General features: G+C 44.7%; 3 protein-coding genes across 3 annotated transcripts; 2 read left to right on the top strand and 1 right to left on the bottom strand.

The window, feature by feature from the left end:
- Window positions 1-54: 54 nt before the first annotated feature.
- On the top strand, window positions 55-854 carry EDB93DRAFT_1107596 (uncharacterized protein; the record flags this gene model as incomplete). Its single annotated transcript, XM_041447740.1, has 2 exons — window positions 55-663; window positions 750-854. The coding sequence occupies 2 exons, from the start codon at window positions 55-57 to the stop codon at window positions 852-854; spliced, it is 714 nt and encodes a 237-aa protein (XP_041303138.1).
- Window positions 855-20,792: 19,938 nt separating this feature from the next.
- Window positions 20,793-21,083, bottom strand: EDB93DRAFT_1093355 (uncharacterized protein; the record flags this gene model as incomplete). The annotated part of the gene is made up of 1 exon (XM_041446504.1): window positions 20,793-21,083. A coding segment is annotated over one exon (291 nt), but the record flags the coding sequence as incomplete, so codon positions are not given.
- Window positions 21,084-22,056: 973 nt separating this feature from the next.
- On the top strand, window positions 22,057-22,410 carry EDB93DRAFT_1254878 (uncharacterized protein; the record flags this gene model as incomplete). The annotated part of the gene is made up of 3 exons (XM_041453696.1): window positions 22,057-22,110; window positions 22,168-22,229; window positions 22,290-22,410. 3 exons carry the CDS (start codon window positions 22,057-22,059, stop codon window positions 22,408-22,410), a joined length of 237 nt encoding a protein of 78 aa, XP_041303136.1.
- Window positions 22,411-23,906: the final 1,496 nt, after the last annotated feature.

Below are 23,906 nucleotides of genomic sequence, written 5' to 3'. Positions count from 1 at the left end.
TTCTCTACCTTATATAAGGCTGAAGAGACTTGTCATTGCATCTCCATAACGAACATGCCTTCCGCTCTTTCCAAGTTGTTCAAAGCCTCAATGATAAATATCTTCCCTCATCGTCGTGATTGTCACTCTAACGACTTGAAGACCACTACGGTCCAAGAAACTGGGACTTTCAGGACACAACTCGTCAGACAACAACTTGAGCACCAGCCATTTGAACTTATCCGTCCACCAAAGCAGTTGCACATCAACCCGATCATAGGCCGTCCTTATGTCCAGTACTATGGATATGCAATCCCCCATGACTGGCTCATTCGTTTCGCGGAAAGAGAATGTCCAGAAGTGTTACTTGAACGCGATCACAAATGTTACAAGCATCACGCCATGGTACGAGCACGAGAGCTCATTTCAGCTCGGTCGGGTTTCTGGTCGTTCGATTTCAAATATTGTTTCAATCCCAAGGATGACTCGGTGCCTCCCCTGTGGTTTGAGGCGTTCATGGCTAAATATTTCAAATCCGGCGATGACGACATCAGGGCCGTTCAAATTGACACCGTTCCGGTGTTTGCTGTGTGTTCTGAACAAGATGAATCGTTCAAAGAACGTCCTACGCAGGGACAGATGGATATCATGACAGAGTTGATCGGGTATGCACCACGATGGTGGGTGTGTTGTGATTATGATTGAGCGTCAATGGAGACGGGTTGCGACGATATCACACCATGAGCTTCCTTTAAATTGTGTTGCTGTAGCAGTTACATACACCAGGTATCATGATATTATACTATTGTGTGATTAAACGAGATATGGATTCCAGTGCTGGTGCTGACAGCTGTCCACTTTTGAACATCAGCTAGTACTTTCACCTGTCACTGATGGTCAATACCCCAGAAGAATTTAATGAAATCACGAAAAAAATCGTACAAATTTCAGTGAGGCGGTGGGCTGGCATAATTTAATTGTTCAAGAGGTAGCCAGAGACAAAGATTGATGATGTCTCGAGATCACAATCGTCTACAACGGTACTTGTGCTTAGGGGGTCACCCTGGCGCACAAGCTAGTTTGTTGTGGTAACGGCTTCGGAAACGCGTTTAATAAAATCTTCTGGCTAAGGGCATCCCAAAGAGTAAAATGGTATCCCTTTTACGCGGAAGATAATGTGATCATGGTCGATTCTATAGATTCACGCGACATCGTACCTACTGACCACCGATCGAAAATGACAAGAATATCATCATGGGAGATGATTGGCCGTTCGACTCTTCCGGTATCAACTTTCAATTCCTGTTGCTTCGTTTTTTTTTTTTGTGTCCAATTTTTGTCCTATTGAGAGTGTACTCTATGTAGTGCTGCCGCGGTCCGGTCCAGAACCACGGTTCGAACCGGACTTTTGGTCCGGTTCTCTGTGGTTCGGTCCGTGGTTCTCTCACCAGCCAGAACCGGACCGAAAATCGGTTCTCGGTTCTAGGTCATCCGGAACGGTTCCGTTCTGGTTTGGGACACCCGAACCGTTCCGAACTGTTGGCTTCGCCATCATTTACTTCAATGTCGTCGTCGTCTGATCAATCGATCTTCGGGATTTGCACTACCTTCGACTTCGACCCTTCGACTTCGACCCTTCGACTTCGACCCTTCGACTTCGACCAGAATTTGTATTATCAGGCTGCCTTTAGCCTTTTTCAAGGTGAGTACTAACTAATTCAACTCTGAAGCATCTAATCAACTGACATATGTTTAACTACATCTTCCTAGGCCACTATGATCCTCCACAGGCTTTTTGCTGTGACTGATCTCCTAGGAGACCAGTATTCTGTGGTGCGCAGATGTGTTCTCCTTGCCCTGTGTACAAAACAAGGTCGTGACAATGAAACTGTGAGTTGTCTCCCTGAAAATGTCAGACTCCTGCGCTCTCAATGCTAATAGCACCCTCAAGGATGCATCTGAGATCACGTTCTACAACGATCCTGATGACGATGTGCCCTTGCCACCAGTTCCATCAAACAGCCCTGACGACAATGTGCCCTCAATGGAACCCAAGAAAAATGCCTTCTCAGTTCTACTCAAGACCGGACATACACCAGCAACTGTCACTGCAGGCTCTCGGCGCTCTGGCTGCCCTTCAAAGCCCTCAGCTTGCATCCATGATGCTGACAATGTTGCTTTGTCCTCAGGCACAAGGAAGTGTGCATGCGCATCATCTAGTGCTAAAGAGCACCCAGCATCTAAAAAAGTTGCTATGCGATTCATATCACCTTTGGACTCTGATGATAAAGATATGGCTGATGAAGATCTCCTTTTGGCTGCTCCTGATCCAGGAGAATCATCATCTGATGAGCTAATCCCCCAGCTTGATGATGATGATGACGAGGCTGAGAGTCAAACTGCGAGTCAAATGGTATGTCGTATATTCATCATTGTCTTCCTTCACTGACACTTGCATTTAGGTCTCAAAAAGTGATTGTACAGCAGACATCCGGACTATATTCACTCGTATCCCTGAGGGATGGGTCTGTACACTGTGCAAGTAAGTTTTCATTTGTTTTTAATTTAAATTCAATTTTGATTTTGGATAAGGGACACTGGTGAACCAGCACACAAGCATATGTTTTGTGGAGGCACCTCAATGCTACGAACACACATTGTTCGCCACAGACGCACCCATTTTCAAGTGTACAAGGCACATTGCAATGCTGTGGGCATCACCATGCATTCTTGCGCAATCCCACCCGGTGAAGACCTCACTGCAACACAACAAACTCTTGATCACAATCTTGTTTCAAAACCTGCTGTATTCACGAAGGATGGGTTATGTTACAACTTGGGTGGTATCTGTTGGCGACGCTCAAACAGAGCGTGTGTCGTCAACGGTCGAGGACGTCCTTGGGCTAGCCCAAGGTTAGGGGTCGTACTTGGCGGGTCTTCGGCAAGTACGATTTGACGCCTATGTCCAAATCGGGTAGCTTATGTCATGCGGGTGCGAGATGATAAGCTATATCGGCCTAGGCTTACGACACCCGAAGGTTAATCGTAAGGATCGTCATTAATTAGAAGGACAGAAGTCCGACTAGTTAACAGGGGCTTTGCTCGTCGACGAAGTCGATGAGTAAAGGTCAAGACTATAGGCTTATCCGCGATGAGCAGATAAGAAGATAGAATATAGACTGCTGGCGAGGCAGAAGGATCACTCTGATGAGAGTAGGAGGTCAAGAACCAAGTAGATTCAAGTTAGGGAATATAGTACATGGTAGCGAGTTTATATAGAGGACAGGAGACGTATTAGTGGGTGATAACTCGTACTACCGGGAGAGGCAATTGGTAAAGGGTATAACCATAACAGGAAGGCACGTTTGGTCGAGGTAGAATGTGCTTGATAAGAAAGTGAGTCAAAGATCGAAATAAGAAGTGAAACGCGCAGAGGCACGATCGTGCAGCTGCGGATCTAAGTATAAGTCGCATGTGTGACTGCGCACCGAGTCAGAGATCAAGAAAGGGAATAGGGCAAAGGGGATGCGTCGTGCATCGTGTCATAGGTTACCGTCCAGACGGTAAGGGCAAGGGGACTATCCACAGGATCAGTCAGGTGGTGAAACGGAGCATGGGTATGCTTCGTCAGCGAAAGGGTCTGGCCAGATGTACTGGCTCTGCTGAAGCGACAGGTAGAGGGCGAAAGGGAATGCGAGGATGACAAGGATGACAAGGGTAAGGTCGGGGTAAGGGTATGATGCGAGGGCAGATACGAGGAGGATTAGGAGAAAAATAGTAGGGGCCCAAGCATCTAGATGTTCTTGTAACAGGTTATTGGAGTACATAATGGAGCTTATCGTGACAGAAGATGAGGTGCATTTTTTAATTTTGTTATTTGCATTGCTGTTTAATGACATTATGGCAGGCAATCCAGTTGGTTGATAAACCGACTTTCCAATGTTTGCTGTTGTACACCTGTTCAACTCTATCTGAGAAAGATATCCCGCACCGCACCAAACTCACTGATACCATCAAGTCTCGTGCAAATACTATCGTTGAAAAGATCAAGGAGCGCCTTGCTGTAAGTTTATTCTATTCACATTATTAACTATTGTTGATGCAGTTTTGGTAGCATGTCGACAGTGCAGTGTCCATGACGTTCGACTCATGGACATCTATCATCGGGGATCCTTTCTTTTCTGTCACTGGCCATTACATCTGGAACCCCCCTGATAAGCCACAAGAGTGGCTGCTGATGCATGAGCAGCTTGATTTCAGTTATATCGAAGGCAACCATAGTGGCCAGAATATTGCCCGCATACTCATTGAGACCATAGATAGGTATGAGATTCACAAGAAGGTAAGTTTTTTTTAAATTTACTTATGCCATTTTATTGACCTTACTTTGCAGGTTGGCTGGATGACTTCGGATAATGCCTCAAGCAACGACACTGCCATGAAAGAAGTCGGACAGGTGTTAAATGAGGGCGGCAATGATTGGCTACCAGGTGACCACCTCATTCGGTGTCAAGAGCACATCCTCAACCTTGCTGTGCGGCACTTCGTTGATGCGGTTGTGCCTACCCCTCAAGCCACCTTACTCAAGAAGATCTGTCGTGCTATAGACAACGGTGATGATGCTGACATTGACAGTTTAACTCAACAGCTGGCCACATTAGAATGTGATCCTGAAGCCATTACTGAGGACGGTTTTGATGTGGCAGATGCCGTCGGCAAAGCACTTGCTCTTATTGAACAGGTGAGCTCCTTTTCTTGTTTTTGAGTTGTTTTCTAATATGAATATAATAGATTCGCAAATCGCCGCAAGCCAGAGCCTTCTTCCAAAAGTGTTGCAAGGAAGAGGGCATCCCCGTTCGCGATATCTTAGCTTGGGTGCGAACACGCTGGGCATCTTTATATAAGTGCCTTGAACACTTTCTCTCTCACCGCCTGGTGAGTTCTCTAATGTCTTTATTTATTTCAATATCTCTAATGCCTTGTTTATTTCAGGCCGTCAACTGTTTTACTCTCCTTGCTGATGAGAGTCATGAAGTCCTGATGCTGCGCAACAAATCTTACAGCGACTTCAAACTCGATCGAGCCATGTCCTAACACATCTCCCAATTCATGAATGCCCTGATGTGAGGTGTACCCCCATCAGTCCGCTGTTCCCGCCGGCTGTTTTAGACATGCAATTGGTTTGAAGACAAGACAACTTTGTCTCAGTTTCAAAAATGTATAAGTCCGTGCTGAGGTAGGCTAATGCGTACTCGGTCTGCTGATGCGGGTAAGTACAGGAATCTTGGGGTATGCAGTAAGAGTAATATATGATGCTGGGTTATTCCAGGGTCCAGGGTAACGGGACCTTCTCTTGCTGTCTGATAACCGGTTTGAGCTGTGGATTCCATGTAGACGAGTATTTTGATGATTATGAGAGCCCCTTCAGTGAACTAAACTGTCTCAGACGGGCAGCCAAGGGTGACAATGTACCAAGGCAGATGGGCCATCCCACTGGGCCCATGGCTGAAATTGTACCTATATACAGGTGAACCAAGTGTAGTGTGTAGCCAATTGAAAGGGATGGGCCGATGGTAGTGTGTACCTGATTGAAAGGGATGGGCCGAGTGTAGTGTATACCAGATGGAAAGGGATGGGCTGAATATAGTAAATGGAGTATACAATGGAGACGAGTGGGCCGAGGGATTATTAGGTACAATAGAGATGGATGGGCCGAAATATAGTGGGCCAGAAAAGGAGGTGCCAACCGGATCCGATCATAGGTAGGGCTGTAGCACCGGTCCATGCAATGTCACTGGTTGTCTCACTTTGTAAAACGGTCAACATTTGACTGAGATATTTACACATTAATATTTGATGTTAGAATACCGGGTAGTAAAATATGGGCCGGAATATACCAGCCAACTGGATCCGGTCATAGGTAGGCTTGTAGCACCGGATCATGGGATGCTACTGGTTGTCTCACTTTGTAAATCAGTCAATATTTGACTGAGATATTTGCACATCAATATTTGAGGTTACAATACCGGGTAGTGAAATACCGGCCGGAATATACCAGCCAACCGGATCCGGTAATGAATGGGCTTGTAGCACCGGGTCATGGGATTCCACCGGTTGTCTCACTTTGTAAAACGGTCAATATTTGATGTTAGAATACTGGGTAGTGAAATACCAGCCGGAATATACCAGCCAACCGGATCCGGTCATAGGTAGGCTTGTAGCACCGGGTCATGGGATGCCACCAGTTGTCTCACTTTGTAAATCGGTCAACATTTGACTGAGATATTTTCACTTCAATATTCTGTGTTACAATACCGGCTGAGATACAAAAGCAAAGCTGACCTGATCTGGTCATAGGTAGGCCTGTAGCACCAGATCATGGGATGCGACCGGTTGTCTTACATTGTAAATTGGTCAATTGTTGATTGAGATATTTACACTTCAATATTTGATGTTACAATACCAGGTAGTGTAATACCGGCTGAGATGAAAAAACCGACCTGATCTGGTCATAGGCAGGCCTGTAGCACCGGATCATGGGATTCCATCAGTGGTCTTACATTGTAAATTGGTCAATTGTCGATTGAGATATTTGCACTTCAAGATTTGATGTTATAATCTCAGGTAGTGGATTACTCGCCGAGATACAAAAAGCCGACCTGGTCCAGTCATAAGGAGGCCTGTAGCACCAGATTATGAGATGCTACCGGTTGTCTTACATTGTAAATTGGTCAATTGTTCATTGAGATCTTTACACTTCAATATTTGATGTTACAATACTGGGTAGCGTAATACTGGCTGAGATAAAAAAACCAACCTGATCCGGTCATAGGCAGGCCTATAGCACCGGATCATGGGATTCCATCAGTGATCTTACATTGTAAATCAGTCAATTGTTGATTCAGATATTTGCACTTCAAGATTTGATGTTATAATACCAGGTAGTGGAATACCGGCTCAGATAAATAAAAAAAGCTGACCTGATCCGGTCATAGGCAGGCCTGTAGCACCGGATCATGAGATTCCACCAGTTGTCTTACATTGTGAATCGGTCAACATTTAATTGAAATATTTAAACATAAATATTTGATGTCACAATATCAGGTAGTGTAAAACCAGCTGAGACACAAAAAGCCGACCTGATCCGGTCATAGGCAGACCTGTAGCACTGGATCATGGTATGCCACCAGTTGTCTTACATTGTGAATCGGTCAACATTTGATTGACATATTTAAACATTAATAATTTATGTCACAATATCAGGTAGTGCAATACTGGCTGAGATAAACAAGGCTGACCTGATCTGGTCATAGGCAGCCTTTCTATGTGAAAGATCAGTAAGATATATCCTAAACATATGGAATACAACAGACAATGATATATTATACTGATAAGAGTCTGCAGTCATTCTTTGATGATACGTAAGAGATTGGACTTGGAGATAACATATGTACTGTATGTTGCAGTATGAATCTAAATTATCAAAAGGATCCATCCAAAAATGACTCAACAATGAGAAAAATGATATATCACAAGTGAGGGACAGTAAAAGTGACAAATGTATCAAATTTGACATATCACTGATAAGCATCTGATACATTCCTGAAATTATATATTTCTAATCAGAGAAGTAGAACATGTTTCTAGTATACAGTCTTGGAAAATCTGAGATACTCATAATGATCGATCAATAATTAGAGGCAGAGTAATGAGAGTGAGATTTGTGGTACCAAAGTTCATCAGTAATGCACTACTGTCACTGCTTTAAGGCCAGCCACAAATGTATGCATGAATTGTATTTCCCTTGCACTGTCTCTAATTGTTAATGGATCATGATAAATATCTCAGATCCCGTAAGACTGTGCATTAAAAACATGTTGCAGTGATCTGATTGGAAATATAGCACTTTTGTAATGTTTTAGTTACTTATCAGTCATATGTCACAACTGCTGAGTATTGTAACATAGAATATTGAGATACATTGATCTCGAGCAAATATTGAGTGATTTCAAAAGCAAGACCACCAGTAACATCATATGGACTGTCTCTAGATATTGAGTTATGACCAGGCAAAGGTTGTTGTTATAAATAAGCTGGTATTCCATGGACCTGGTGCTACAAGCCTACTTATGACTGGATCAGGTCAGCCTTTTTTATCTCAGCCTGTATTACACTACCTGATATTGTGACATCAAATATTAATGTTTAAATATCTCAATCAAATGTTGACTGAGTGACAATGTAAGACAACTGGTGGAATCCCATGATCCAGTACTACAAGCCTATATATGACTGGATCAGGTCAGCTTTTTGTATCTCAGCCAGTATTCCACTACCTGATATTGGAACATCTAATCTCAATATGTAAATATCTCAATCAAATATTGACCGATTTACAATGTAAGACAACCAGTGGATTCCCATGATCCGGTGCTACAGGCCTGCCTATGACCGGATCAGGTCAGCTTTTTTTATTTATCTGAGCCGGTGTAATGATGGTTGCGGTGCTGGGCTCGGAACCAGCTATTTTTATACTGATGTCAAACAGTATTTGTCCGACGCACTTCCGACTACCCCGACCCAAGTCCGACAGTCCAATCCTGACCCGATGCACTTTCCGACAGTCTGATGCATATCCGATCCCGACCTGACATTCCCGCGCATCGGACCAGTCCTCCCTATGTCCTGTCCAGTCACATCTATCCCCACTAGGTGCGCATTTACTCCTTTTGACTTGCTAAGCATTGTATACAGCATTATTACATGTTTTCTCATGGTCCGCAGTACCACATGTCCTATTACATAAGATTTTGGACCTGAAATATTGCTACTACTCTCGCCTATAGCAGTCCGAATTTCTACATAGTCACCATTTAATATCTAGTACTTCCTACCTATTGCATTACTTACTTTTCCCTACTCAGTAGTAGGATGGAAGTCATTGGATATTAGTAGTACTTTATTGTATTGCAAAATATCTATCCACTCTTTTCCTCCGAAACATTCCGACACATCCGACATTCATTTGACCAACAATCTGACACACTTCTGACACATTCCCGACAGTCTGATGGATAGTCCGACGCCCAACCTGACTCCAATAATTTCGGACCCGACATCTTCCCTTTGGACAAGTAGTTCTTAGCTTCGGATTATCTTCCTATTATTGATAACTAACTATCTAAACTAATACCAAACAGCTACCCCTATAGGATCGAACGCACTTGCTCTGCAAGTATAGCAGACTAGGTCGTGTTAAGATCTACCTAAATATTGTTACGACTTGGATGGTATCTGTTGGCGACGCTCAAACAGAGCTTGTGTCGTCAACGGTCTGTGGACGTCCTTGGGCTAGCCCAAGGTTAGGGGTCGTACTTGGCGTGTCTTCGGCAAGTACGATTTAACGCCTATGTCCAAATCGGGTAGCTTATGTCACGCGGGTGCGAGACGATAAGCTATATCGGCCTAGGCTTACGACACCCGAAGGTTAATCGTAAGGATCGTCGTTAATTAGAAGGACAGAAGTCCGACTAGTTAACAGGGGCTTTGCTCGTCGACGAAGTTGATGAGTAAAGGTCGAGACTATAGGCTTATCCGCGATGAGCAGATAAGAAGATAGAATATAGACTGCTGGCGAGGCAGAAGGATCACTCTGGTGAGAGTAGGAGGTCAAGAACCAAGTAGATTCAAGTTAGGGAATATGGTACATGGTAGCGAGTTTATATAGAGGACAGGGGACGTATTAGTGGATGATAACTTGTACTACCGGGAGAGGCAATCGGTAAAGGGTAAGACCATAATAGGAAGGCACGTTCAATCTAGGTAGAACGTGCTGGATAAGAAAGTGAGTCAAAGATCAGAATGAGAAGTGAAACACGCAGGGGCATGATCGTGCAACTGCGGATCTAAGTATAAGTCGCATGTGCGACTGCGCACCGAGTCAGAGATCAAGAAAGGAAAATAGGGCAAAGGGGATGCGTCATGCATCGTGTCATAGGTTACCGTCCAGACGGTAAGGGCAAGGGGACTGTCCTCAGGATCAGTCAGGTGGTGAACCGGAGCATGGGTATGCTTCGTCAGCGAAAGGATCCGGCCAAATGTACTGGCTTTGCTGAAGCGACAGGTAGAGGGCGAAAGGGAATGCGAGGATGACGAGGATGACAAGGGTAAGGTCGGGGTAAGGGTATGATGCGAGGGCTGATACGAGGAGGATCAGGAGGAAAATAGTAGGGGCCCAAGCGTCTAGATGTTCTTGTAACAAATATTTGTTGTCTAGGTAGTACAATTTCTGCTGAGCCCAGCAGGAATCAGCTTTCTACACCGGTATTCCACTACCTGGTATTATAACATCAAATCTTGAAGTGCAAATATCTCAATTGACAATTGACCAATTTACAATGTAGGACAACCAGTGGATTCTCATGATCCGGTGCTACAAGCCTACATATGACCAGATCAGGTCAGCTTTTTTTATCTCAGCTGGTATGACACTACCTGATATCGGAACATCAAATATTAATGTATAAATATGTCAATCAAATCTTGACTGATTGACAATGTAAGACAACCAGTGGAATCCCATGATCCAGTGCTACAGGTCTGCCTATGACCGGATCAGGTCGGCTTTTTGTGTCTCAGCCAATTTTACACTATCTGATATTGTGACATCAAATATTTATGTTTAAATATTTCAATTAAATGTTGACCGATTCACAATGTAAGACAACTGGTGGAATCCCATGATCCAGTGCTACAGGCCTGCCTATGACTGAATCAGGTCAGCTTTTCTTATTTATCTGAGCTGGTATTATAACATCAAATCTTGAAGTGCAAATATCTCAATCAACAATTGACCAATTTACAATGTAAGACCACTGATGGAATCCCATGATCCAGTGCCACAGGCCTGCCTCTGACCGGATCAGGTCAGTTTTTTTTTATCTCAGCCAGTATTACACTACCTGGTATTGTAACATCAAATATTGAAGTGTAAATATCTCAATCAACAATTGACCGATTTACAATGTAAGACAACTGGTTACATCCTATGATCCGGTGCTACAGGCCCACCTATGACCAGATCAGGTCAGCTTTGTTTTTTTTATCTCAGCCAGTATTGTAACACAGGATATTGAAGTGAGAATATCTCAGTCAAATGTTGACCGATTTACAAAGTGAGACAACTGGTGGCATCCCATGATCCGGTGCTACAAGCCTACCTATGACCGGATCTGGTTGGCTGGTATATTCCGGCTGGTATTTCACTACCCGGTATTCTAACATCAAATATTAATGTTTAAATATCTCGGTCAAATGTTGACCATTTTACAAAGTGAGACAACCAGTGACATTGCATGGACCGGTGCTACAGCCCTACCTATGACCGGATCCGGTTGGCACCTCCTTTTCTGGCCCACTATATTTCGGCCCATCCGTCTCTATTGTACCTAATAATCCCTTGGCCCACTCGTCTCCATTGTATACTCCATTTACTATATTCAGCCCATCCCTTTCCATCCGGTATATACTACACTCGGCCCATCCCTTTCAATCAGGTACACACTACCATCGGCCCATCCCTTTCAATCGGCTACACACTACACTTGGTTCACCTGTATATATAGGTACAATTTCAGCCATGGGCCCAGTGGGATGGCCCGTCTGCCTTGGTACATTGTCACCCTTGGCTGCCTGTCTGAGATGGGATCCAGTTACTGTATTATGTGTCTGTGGAGTGTTCTTTGTCAGTTTTGCACTTATTAGGAGTGGGGATTTCACCGAATGTGGGTCTCAATCGTCTCGTTGAGTTAATGTATTTGATTACATGTGGTATGGCATCATGTGATGTGAGAAGGTACAGGAGAGACGAGGCTTTTGGCCGAGGGCATTTGTCATGGCGTGATGTGCATGGTGGTAGTGTCAGCGGTCGAAAAGGAAGTGATGGATAGTTTCTTTGGTCTGGGGGCAGTGGGGGCAGAAAGGAGTGTCTGATTTTGATATTCTATGGAGGTGCTTATTGAGTGGGATGTGCTGAGTGCAGAGGCCCATAAGAAGACTGGTTAGGTGTTTTGGGTACGTGGCTGCAAGCTTAATGAAGGATTGTTTGAGGATGTTGGGGTCAATCTTGTCAGTATGCTGATAATGAGGGGATCTTTGCCACATGTCCATCCATCGCATTCTGGAGTCATCTTTTTGAGCTTGGATCAGTGCAGATAGGCTCAGAGGAAGCGATCCTTTTTGCAGGAAGTGGGGTAACATAGCTTGTGAACTGTTGCTCATTACTCCCTCTGTCGCCTTCTTCGCTTGTTTGTTGGCTTCCTCATTTCCGTGTACTCCTTCATGCCCAGGTATCCATCTTACAGTGACATCGAAATTCTGGTGGTCTCTTGCGATTCTACTTGTGTGTTTCCTGAAAAGATCTGCTAAGTAGAAGCCTGGGTGAGAAAAGAAACTGTCACCACTTTGTATAGCCACTTGATTGTCGATTAGGATGGAGATGGGGAAAACTAAGTCGCGTTCAGTGGCTATGAGTCTCGCTGCTAATGTTAGTCCTAATTCAGCTTCGAAATTGGTATGCTCTTTGTCAGTGCCTAGATGATATTGTAAGGTTCGAGGGTGTGATCCTGCCTTGAACATGATCACAGCTGCTCCTATTTTGCCATTGAATCCCAAGCCGTCGCAAAAGATCTGAATAGGGTCTGTTAGCTGTTCATAGGTATTGATTGCTTCCTTTTTGCTAGGTGCAATGTGGAACTTGACCAGGTGCACAGATTGCGGGGGACATTTTGATGGGGTGAGCGTTTCAATGTTGTCTGGTCTGATGTTAAAAAAATGTGTTAGTCTATGTAGTGATGATCTGTGTGAGGCTACATAGTGCTTTGCAGCTCTTCAGACAACTTGATGTAAGGGATGCTGTTGTGGATGCAATGTGATGTGAGTTACTGCTCTGTGGCATTGATTCTGGAGGGTTAGTGCGATTGGGAGCAGGCTAGTGTGAGCTTCAAGGAGATCGGTTGCCGTGCTGCGCATTGCACCCATCATTGCTAGGGCTGCTAGATATTGAACAGAGGTTAGTTTCCTGGCAATTCCTAAGGATCCTCGTTGTAGACAGTGCAAGTCTTCTTTGTAGGCAGGGGTGAACCACAAGTCCATGACATACAGCATCTTCAGGACTGCTACCGCTTGGTAGAGCTGACAGGCTAGGCAGAGTGGGATTCCTTTGGTGGCCAGGGAGAGGCGTCTAAGTTGCATGACATATGCAGTACCCTTTGCTGTCGCCTTGTCCACTTGATCTTTCCAATGAAGTTCCTAGTCAAAGATGACTCCTAGGAATTTGTGGGTAGATGTCGGATGGATGGTGACTCCTTGGGTGATTAGCGGTGGGTGTTCCTTATTCCTGTTCATAGAGAAATTGATTAGCACAAACTTGGTTGTTTCAAAGCATAAATTATGGGTTCTGGACCAGTCAAATCCTCCTCCTGGTCTCTCTAGCATGTCTTTTAGAATGGTGTGGGTCGCTGTGAAGGACTTGGCTATCGCAATAAGTGCTGTATCATCTACAAATGCAAGTGTTAGTTCTTGTGGGGTGGCGCGTCCACGGGGTTTCTTCGCGATATCTACAAGGTTAGAATTATAAATAATGTACAGTATCATTGATAGTGGGTCACCTTGTCCGATACCATTAGTTACATCAAACCAGTCTGAGGTATATCCATCAAAGCGCAATTGGGTTTTTCTTCCTCTGAGGAGGTGTTCTGTAAATTCTACTAATTTGCTGGGTATTCTTTGTATACACATGTTGTGCAGTAGCCATTTGGTTACTGCATTGGGGAACGCGCCTTCGATGTCGAGGAAGAGTACCGAGACTACTTTATGTGCTCTCCAGGCATTTTTGATTGTGGAGTCGAGCAGATGGAGAGAGTCTGTCATGGATCTACTTGGTCTGCCTCCAAAATGCGTGTTGGGGAGCAAGTCATAGTGTTCTAGAATAAAGGTTAGTTGGTCTGCTATTACTGCCGTTAGTAGTTTTCCTGTAGTGTTTAAGAGCGCTATTGGTTGAAAAGCTTTGGGGTGGTATAGTCAGGTTTTCCTGGTTTTTGGAGAATGACGGTGGTGAAATGGCGCCAGGGGTCGAAGTATGTGTGGTAGGTGAAGGTCGCGTTAAATAGGTGTACAAGATATGGTACAAGGGTTTCACTGCATTTTTTGAATACAATGTTACAGATGCTGTCTGGGCCTGGGGCCTTATATCTGCTCAGTTTGGCAATGGCTTGTTTGATTTGGGCACTGGTGATGGGCGTGAGTTGCATGACTGGGTCAGGGTATATCTGGTCTGGAGGGATGTTATCTGCATCAGGTGGCCGCAGGAAAAGAGATTCCGCTAGTAGGGTACTCTTTTCATGATTGATGTTGGCTGTCCTGGTGGTGTTGTCCGGGTTGGTGACCGATAAGGTGGGGATGCGGGTCTTTCCTCCATCGCTTGGGGCTGCTGTAATGTATTTGTTAGCTGTCCATAGATCGTTACCTTTGATGTCCTCTAGCCAGTCTATCCAGTGTTGCTTCTTTGTGGTGATGATTCCCTCTGCGTATTCATTTCTGAGTTTCTTGAGTTCTTTGTGGCAGGGGTGGGTTTGGAGTCCTCGCACACGATATCCTTCACATGTGAGCCATTTCAATCACTTGTGTTTGTTGGTGAGGTCCTTGGTCCACCATCTCTTTGAGTGTGGGCATGGTTTGGAGTAGGGGATGTGTTCTTCCATTGCGGTCATGATGGCTTTGGTAACTTGCTTCGCTGTGGATTGAAATTCTTTGTTAGATGCTAATGGTTGGGGCGGAATATGAGATAATAGGGTGCTTAGCCGTTTGTCAAACTTTTCCCAGTCTGTTTCTCTCCAGTTTCGACGTGGTTCCTCTCTGGACTTTGGCATGGGCATCTTGAGTATGAGTTGGATAGGGACATGGTCGGTCTTGGGGCCATATAAATCTGGGGCAGTGTCGCAGGTGACTACTGTGTCAAGAGCGTTTTCAGTACCGAAGACGTTGTCTGGTCTTGTCCAGTTGCCCACGCTGTCCTGCATGATGTGGGAATCATGCATGGACATGAATACTAGGTGACCCTCAAAAGATAAAGTCTGCTAGCTTAGTCCTCAGACTAGTCAACCCATACCTTGGTTTCAAACCATGGTCCATATTTCCAGTTTTCCCCAAGTTTCATGATCTGAATATGTTTTGACGGAAAAAGTCTAATGTGAGATGGGAATCACATTTAGACCTAGTTGATGTGAGAAGGGAAATGAAGGTTAAGGTATAGCCTTGCCTTTGGCTTATTCACTTTGGCTAGAGAAAACCATAGAGAAAAGTACAAAGCCAATAAAAAACCTATCCAAAAAGACCGTGTTTCAATTCCTGCCAACTGCATTATTTTTTTGACTGTGTTTCAATTCCTGCCAACTGTCTTATTTTTGCTACCTACTTTTCTCTAGTGTTTCTTTACTTTACTTTTTCATTAGGATGCTTTGACTCACCTGACACTTCATAAAATTGTACCCATAGGGTATGATGTCATTATGATGTCATAAGACTCCACAGATACTCCTGCAGGTATTCTGTTGAAAGATATTATGTCATCAAGCTCTAGATTATTCTACTCTACAATGACATCATTCATGATGTCATTTCCTTCTAGAATATTCTGCTCCACAATGACTCACTCTGACTCACTCATGGAAGGTTCTGGAATCTTTTGCTCCACAATGATGTCACTCTTGATGTCATTATGATGTCATTACTCCACATTCCAGAATGTTCTGCTCCACAATGATGTCATAGCTCCATCTTTCACTTGTATTTTATTCTTTTATTGGGTTTGACCCAATATTTTGATTGGTCCTCCTTATTTTTTATTGTTTGTGAACCTAGGTTACTTTCCCACACAAAATGTATATAAGGAGAGCCCATTCTCCCCCCAAAAAAATATGATCTCCCATTTGTAGCAATCTGCCTATCAGATATTTCACTTGCAAAGTTAGTCCCTTTGAAGTGAGACAAGTGCAGGGAAAAGAATTCCCTTGAGATTATAAGTTTCTTACCTTAGAAACTTATTAGTGCCATAGACCAAGCGTTCTTGGTCACATATATTGTCTTTGAGACCCCTTTGTCTCATTGCTCTGTGCCCTTTGACTAAGCGATCTTAGTCATCTATCATATTGTTGAGACCACGTCTCACTAGTTGTCCCATAGACCAAGCGATCTTGGTCAAGTTATAGTCCCCTTTGTTCAAGCGATCTTGAACATATATCGTATATTTGAGACCATTGTCTCACAGTCAGGTGTCCATAGACCAAGCGATCTTGGTCATATTTCATATATTTGAGACCACGTCTCGCTAGTTCCAGTATCCAAGTCCAGAGCCTAGAAGGAGATTTCCTAGGCAAATACATTCCAGAAACTGAATTACGTGTCTAGAAGCTTATTCCTAGACAAGAGATTTGAGTTTCAATAAAGAAAAGTAAAGCTCCGGCTAGGTTGATCTTGACAAAGATTAGTTTAGCGAGCCTCCCAAGAACTCACACGTTATCTACCACGAAATAGGAAAAGTCGTAGACCGTGTTAATCGAGGACTGGCAAGCAGTCTTATCCAAAGTGTAATTGTGGTGTCATTACATTTACACGACTTTATATAAGACCCTCGGTTATTAAGACAACGCTGATTGATTGTAGAGTGGGGATACCTAAGGGGAGCAATTGTAACATGCCGTAGTCAGCAATTAGGTCTATAAGAGGTTGAGCAGAGGTATAATTGAATAGATGACAGTTTCTTTGTTCTTCCCATAGAGGGTGGTGCCGGTTGAAGTCACCCATCCATAGCATAAGGTCATCTTGGTTCGGGCACAGGGATCAGATGTGTCTGTTGAGGTGATCTTCCATTGTTGATAGTGTGTCTTGATGTGTGCAATCATTGTATATATTAAGTATTGTGCACTTGCTGATTGGTCCTGCTATCTGGATTATGACGACATTGGATGATGGGAAGGGAAGTTGCTGCCATGTGTTTGTGTTGATGGTGGTCTTGATTAATGTTACTGCTCGGGTGCACTGTTGGGGGTGAGTGAAATGCTTAGTAGGATATATTACATGCCAATGATGGTTGGCTCGGGTGTTGTGGAGGAAGTCAATGTAGGGTTCTTGGATGATTAAGACGTCCCAGTCAAGTACGTCAGGGCTGTTAAGTAGAGATTCTTGTGCTGCTAGTGAGGCATTGAGATTTTGTTGCCATATCTTGAGCTTGGTGTTGGTGGTGTTTGGTCTTTCAGGCATTGGACGAGTTTGGGGTGAAGTATTCACCGGCTGTGGTGTTTTCTATGCCCCAACCCCCAGTGTCCGGTGGGTATGGGTATAGTGGATGGGTGGGCATTGAGGGAGAGAAGGGAGGTTGAGGAGAGAATGCCGGTGATGGAGGTAAAGGAGAGGATGAGTGTATTGACAGGGTTTGCATATGGAAGTTTATAGTGCTTTGCTTCGTGTTGTTCGATCTTAGGGTGCGGGTTGGACTTGATGTCAATGGGGGTGGTCTTGTCGGGGATTTAGGAGGGTGGATGGCTCGAGTCCAGAGGAGGTCGGTTGGGAAGAAGGGCATCCAATTTTCTGGGTACTTTGCATTGTCTTTTGAATTCTGGGCAGGCTCTGCTCCAGCTGGCATGGTGCGTGGTTTGGCAATTGATGCAGTGTCCCATTCGGTAGGCGTTGCATTCAGCTGTGCAGTGGGAGTTGCCACATGTGCCGCAGATGTCTGCTGAGTTCTTGCAGTTGCGTGCTATGTGTCCGAAGTGTTGACATTTGATGCATCTGATTGGTTCCTTCTTGTCCTTTTGAACCATGATGCAGTTGCTTTTGATGCATAGTCCTTCCTTTAGAATGTTGTTAGCCGTCTCTACTTCTTTTACCTGTAGTATTGCAAATGCTCATCTTTGTTCTTGGGATCGTCATTGTAAGGGCTTGATCCAGCGCATGGAATGAAGTGAGTGAGCTGGGAGGGCATTTTCCTCTTCACAGTCTCAGAGGAAGTCCTCTTGTTCGATCTTGAGCGAGATGGGTAAGTATTGAAGTATGATGCCGAATGTTTGTTCTCACAGTGATGCTGATGGGCCCAGTTTGCTTTCAAGGCTTTGTTTTCCCTTTGGGCTTCTTAACCAGTTCGCTAAGTTTTCATTGTCGAGTTCGATTATGATTGCTCCGCTGCGTAAGGATTGCACCACCCTAATGTTGCCTTCTGGTGCTCCATCTTGTTGACTGTTGGTTAGTGCTTGCTTTATGATTTTGATGATGTCTGTGTGTTGGTTAATGTTTGGGAAAATGGAGTCTCCTACCTTTGGGGTTAAGAGGACCTGTCTCGCCCGAATGGATGCCTGAGCTACAGCTTGGTCTACTTGCGGTGGAAGTTACATTGCTACTATGGAGCTGTATGTCGGACGTGAGTTTGCAGTGGGGGCTGGACTCTGGGCTGGTGTCGGTGCTGTGGCTAAGTGCTTCATTTTGTCTTGAGTGGCTGTTAGTATTGGGTGAAGATTGTTCACTGCATTCTTGCATTTGTCTACTGATTTGTATAGGTTGTTAGTGGCCTCCTCTATGCATTCTGCTGCTGTTTGGAAGTTGTTTTCTTTTTCTTCACATTCATATTGGATGTTCTTGCAAAGAGTTTCCGCTTTGAGGATTGTGGAGGTGAGGGTTTCTGAGAGTTTGCGTATCATATCTATTTGTGGGGTCAGAGTTGCTAATACTTGTTCAGTGATCTTTGGAGAAATGGAGTCAGAGAGGTGTTTGGCTGCCGCTTCAGCTATTTTGCAAGCTGTGTGTCGCTTCAGGATGAATGCTACTGCTCTGATTGCTGTTGTTACTGGGAGAGGTATTCCAGTTGTCATCTGTGTGATATGGAATAGGATGGAAGAGAGGTGTGTCAGTGTGAATGATTGATTTTGAATACTTAGCAGTGTGATTTGAAGGTAACTTTCTGCGCTCTTGGTGTCCATGACCTTGTTCAGCAATGCTTCAATTTCTTCCTGGGAGGCCTTCTTTGAATTGTGTCTGGTGTGTGGGCTATTTGTAGGGGACAGGGCGCGCAGGTCTGGAGGGTCTGTTTCGGTGTTGGGGATCTGCTTCAGAGGCATTTCTATGTGTTAGTCTACGGTAAGGTATCTATTTATTATTTTTTGAAGGTTTTATTGGTTTTTTGAAAGGTCTAGAGAGGAGAAAGGGTGCTGTTAGGTGTTGTTGACTTTGTTGAGCTCGATGTCCTCGAGGGGTGTTTGAGGTCTTGCTCAGGGTGCCACTTAGTTTGTGACTAAGAGGCGGTTTTTCTGTTGCTTCGTTGTCATGGCATGGGGTAACAGCATACACTCAAGCACCTCTACGCCAAGACCCTCCGATCAAGGGGTAGTAGGAGATATAAATATTTCAATAATGATAATATTTTGAACAGACCTCTGGACAATCAGTCTGGAACGTCAGATTGGATAGGTTAGTGATAGCTACGAGCCCTCAAAATCTTGGGAATCACCTGTCTGAGGGCAAGGAAACATGAGTAGAAGTGACAGTGATTGTATAAGGCTAGATAGTTGATAATACAATGGCTCAACATTTTCTGCAAAACCATGGTATTATCAATTATCTGGACCGAACGAATGGAAAGGGAGGGAAATTGAAGGCAAAAGTAGTGTGTCTGAGTGCAGGAATAGAGGATAGTGTGATATCTCCCATGTGGGCTATTGGAACGACCAATAACGAAGATGACTTGTGGGGGACCGATGATGTATAAAATGAAGCAATGCAGGATGCTCATGAGGGGAATGAGAGCGACCATGATCAAGGATGTTAGATATTGGTAGGGACACAATGTGTATCGATGGAAAGAAGTTGTTCATTATGGAGGGAAGGCTAGATCCCATGAAGCTTGTTATGGCCGGATGGCGGACAATGTCAAACTCTGTGCCACAATTAGTTAGAAGAGTGGAATGGAAAGATAGGCTAGATAAGGCTTCAATTAGACACAAACAAGAGGGGAAAGCAGGTAGGCATACTTTACAGTAGAGAGGATCTGTTGAATGTATGGGAACCAGATCCCTGATTTTGCATTCCTTGCATGTTTGCTACTCTGTAGTTCATCCTCCAGTGCCATGTACAAGGATTACCATCAGCATCCTGCAAGAACCTTTGAAGAGCATGTCAGCAGGTGGGTCATCATCAACACGAGGAACATACTTCAAGTGTATCTTGATCACAATATCCTTCTTGTCAAGGTCAGCAAGATCAAGTTTGCTGAGCTGCTCACACTACAAGAACAATAACAAGTCAGAAGAACTGAGTCACCTAAAAGCATATCAACTAGTTCGAAGAGTCAGGATATAATATCTTCTAAACTCAGAGTGGTTGCTTACAGTCCCATATATTATCCTCATGGTTCTATACATGTCAATGTGACTAATTCAAAATGATTGGTAGGTGATGCACATACCGGAAATATAGCTCAGGTTTGATTCTGTCCATGGGGCCCTGGTTTTGGCTTAGATGTGCGAAGATCTTGGAAGAGTAGGATATTTAAGACTCATCCTCGAAAGGTTTGAACCACTTACTCTCAAAACTCTCTGGTAGTGATGTGCGGGCCTGGCTTGGCCTGAAAGCCCCGGCTTAGGCCTGGCCTGGGGAGGCTTGGGCTTTGAAAAAATTCAGGCCGAGCCGTGGGCCAAAGCCGTGGCCGGCTTGGGCTCATTCATGGCCTTCAAGAAAGAAAAGAGTCTATATTCAATTCAAGTATACTAACATTAGTTGTCATCTGCTGAATCAACATCAGACCCTGACATATTGTCATCGTCACCTAAAAGCAGTGTATCCCACCCCTCATCATCTGCTGCTTCGACTTCTAACACCTCAGCCTTGTGTTCGGAGTCTTTTGTTTCCTCTTCTACAAGGGAAGATGGGCCAGGCTCCTGGAATAAAAGATCATTATGGAGAGAACACTTGACGCACTGTAGTGCCTCGACAATATCTCCTTTCAACCGATTGCACCGCTTGCTGATCGTGATCCCACCTTGCGAGAATGCTCGCTCACTTGATGCTCCTTTTGGCTAAGCTCTGCAAACACTCATCAAACACTCGACTTCTCTCGGGCCTCTATTCCATCGGACGTCTCAGATGTGCTTAAATGTGTGTTGGATTCACAGAAGCTGCTGACATGCAGATGAGTCCGTGGTAAGGAGGAAGTAGTGCCAAGGATTTCAGTGGTTTTAATTGAGGCTTGTTTGAAGGACCGTTAGAGGGCTCGACTCAGACAAAGGAGAATTTGCAACTTTGGGACTGTCAGAGTGATACATGAACAATTGAGCTCGTTGTTGTCTCAGATGACTAGTATAGCTGTAAGAGTAAAAGCCATGGCTCGAGCTGCCAGCTCCGGCTTTCCAACTGCCCAGGCCAGGCCCTAGGCCGTGGTCAGGCCATGACTTTGGCCTGGCCTGGCTCGGCCTAACTAGGGCCAGCTTTGGCCAGCCCACAGCTTGAAGCTGGGCCATGCACATCACTACTCTCTGGCATGCCTTTGCCATCATCTCCAGAGAGAATCTTTATGAATTTGGGTTCGGGGAGCATCATAGATGCAGGGAGAAATATCCTCACTGGTCAACCAAAGGGTTGAGAAAAGTTCATGGTTGCTGCTCAACAGACATAGCAAGTGCCAGGTTAGATACATAATACCCAAAAAGGCATATCGCTTACACCACATCAGAGACTACCCCAACGTTCAAGGTAGTGCTGAGTCGCTGACCACCTTCTGGCCAGTATTCCATGACACGGATATTGGACAACCTGTGCCCCCACTCAGAAATTTGACGATATTTTATGTTGAGTGATGTGGTTCACACTAATTAAGTAAATACAGTACTAGGTCGAATCGTGCGAATCACACAAACAAACAAATTACAAAGTTCGACAAATAGCACTCTTAGATAAAAGGACTGCAGCTACCTCGTCTCTTACCAGTGCACCACCCACCTTGCATCTCCCTCTATCAACACTACTTCTTATACGTTCACGATGTCCAGCAACGAAAAAGATTACACGTACACTGGCCATGGTACCAATGACCAAGTAAGCGCCCGTCTTGCGAGTTAGGGGCTGTGATTAACAACATTACGCTCATTGTAGGGCAACCACTACTGCTCGCGCGACTACGGTAGCAGCGGCACTGGATACCACTATTCCAACAAGTGCGTTTTCAATATTCATGAATGGTTGTTGACCGGTGTTGACTATCATGCATACGACAGCGACGGGAGTTATTACTACAGCAACCCAAACGGGTCCACTTACTACAACAGTGGCTCAGGGTACTCACAGTACACCACTCCCAGCGGGCACACCCATAAATCCAACGGTTCCTCGAAGTGATTATAGGTGATTTGCCTATTACAGTATAGGAAGTAGCTTCTGACGTGGTCTATTAGGTTCTCGAGCAAATGATGGGTCTGCCTGAACCATTGCCAGTCGAAGCACACTGCGTGGTACTATCATTTAACTGGTGAAATTTCTTTCAGCCTCATTCTCCCATACTGCATGGATGATCATACGGCCTCAATTGGCTACGGTCCATACTTTAGTTGAACATGGAAACCTTGTCCTATCCCAGTTGAATATTCGTTGCACCTTGCGCGATGGTTCTATCCTTGACTATCGGATCATACCATTTCTTTTCACTAGAACATGATCAGATCTCAGTCGGGCCAATTGTGGTAAGTAGGACTTTAGTGGGGAAAATGTGGCTTAACGAGTTATGACTGCAGATGGGACGTGTCCAGGCTATGCCCGCAAATATGAATGAAACATCACTAACACCAAGCCCACGATAAGAAGCGCGTAGCTCAAGCACTTATGTCTGAAAGCACCATCTATCAAGATAAGACATCTGACTCTCCACGTCACTCTCGTACGCATAGGTACTCATACTTTATATGTTACTACGCAATTACTCCTTGTTACGCGACATACGTTCACCAGTGAACCAGTAATCACTGGTGGGCACGCGCGATTATGGAAGTCGTGGTACTACTCTAACACGTTTGTCCATCTCGCTGCGCTGAATAACCCGTTCCTCACCTGTTTTTTTCAGAGATGCGGCTCGTTTTTCGATCAGAAGCCTGACGGGTCCAATACTTCAACAACCGGGCTGGGAAAGCAACTTTGACAGTTCCGAATGGCCATGTCGTCTACCTCAAGAAGTGATTCAGGCGGTTTCAATTGGCTGGTCGTGCCAAGCATGTATGTCCCATGAATTTCCAATTAGAATCAACGCTCGGTCGATCTGCACTAAATACAGATTGCATCATCCTGGGGATCATTCCATATATATCAATAATTTCGACTTAACACCGACGCACCATTGCAAACATCGTGACATGCGACATGTGAACCTCTGAATTCATCTCTTGGCGCACCATCAAAGAAGAAAAAATCGAATCCCTGAGCTGTCAGTAGCCGCGTTCTCATCACCAGTACCATCTGATCAAGCTTTCATGTTCTTGACATCCCATTCGAGGTTGCCAGTGTCTTGATCCGAACATCCAGCGAACACTTCCATAGTGTAACGGTTGATGGGACTGGTCATGAGTTCCTCGTGAGTTGGTCGTCGTAAGTGCCATCACACAGCGGCGATCCACTCTGGAGGCACGGAGTCGCCCTTGGGATTGAAACGTTCTTTGCGTACTAAGGGTATAACCTCGTGGCAGTAGGCTCCTCGTATTTTGTGGCGCTGCAATGGGGCAATGCTTGCGGGTAGTGTTGCTCTGCAAACTGGACAAGACCATCATCCGAGCACTGAAGTTGAGGCAGCCTTTCAGGGATTAATGATGGTCGTCGCAGATCAGAGAACCAAGTAAGTCCCTCATTTT

The sequence above is a fragment of the Suillus bovinus genome, assembly GCF_016758785.1.
Source record: "Suillus bovinus strain UH-Sbo-P2 chromosome Unknown EDB93scaffold_81, whole genome shotgun sequence".
NCBI lineage: Eukaryota > Fungi > Basidiomycota > Agaricomycetes > Boletales > Suillaceae > Suillus > Suillus bovinus.
The sequence above is the reverse complement of the archived record's forward strand: the minus strand, read 5'-3'. Positions and strand labels throughout refer to the sequence as shown.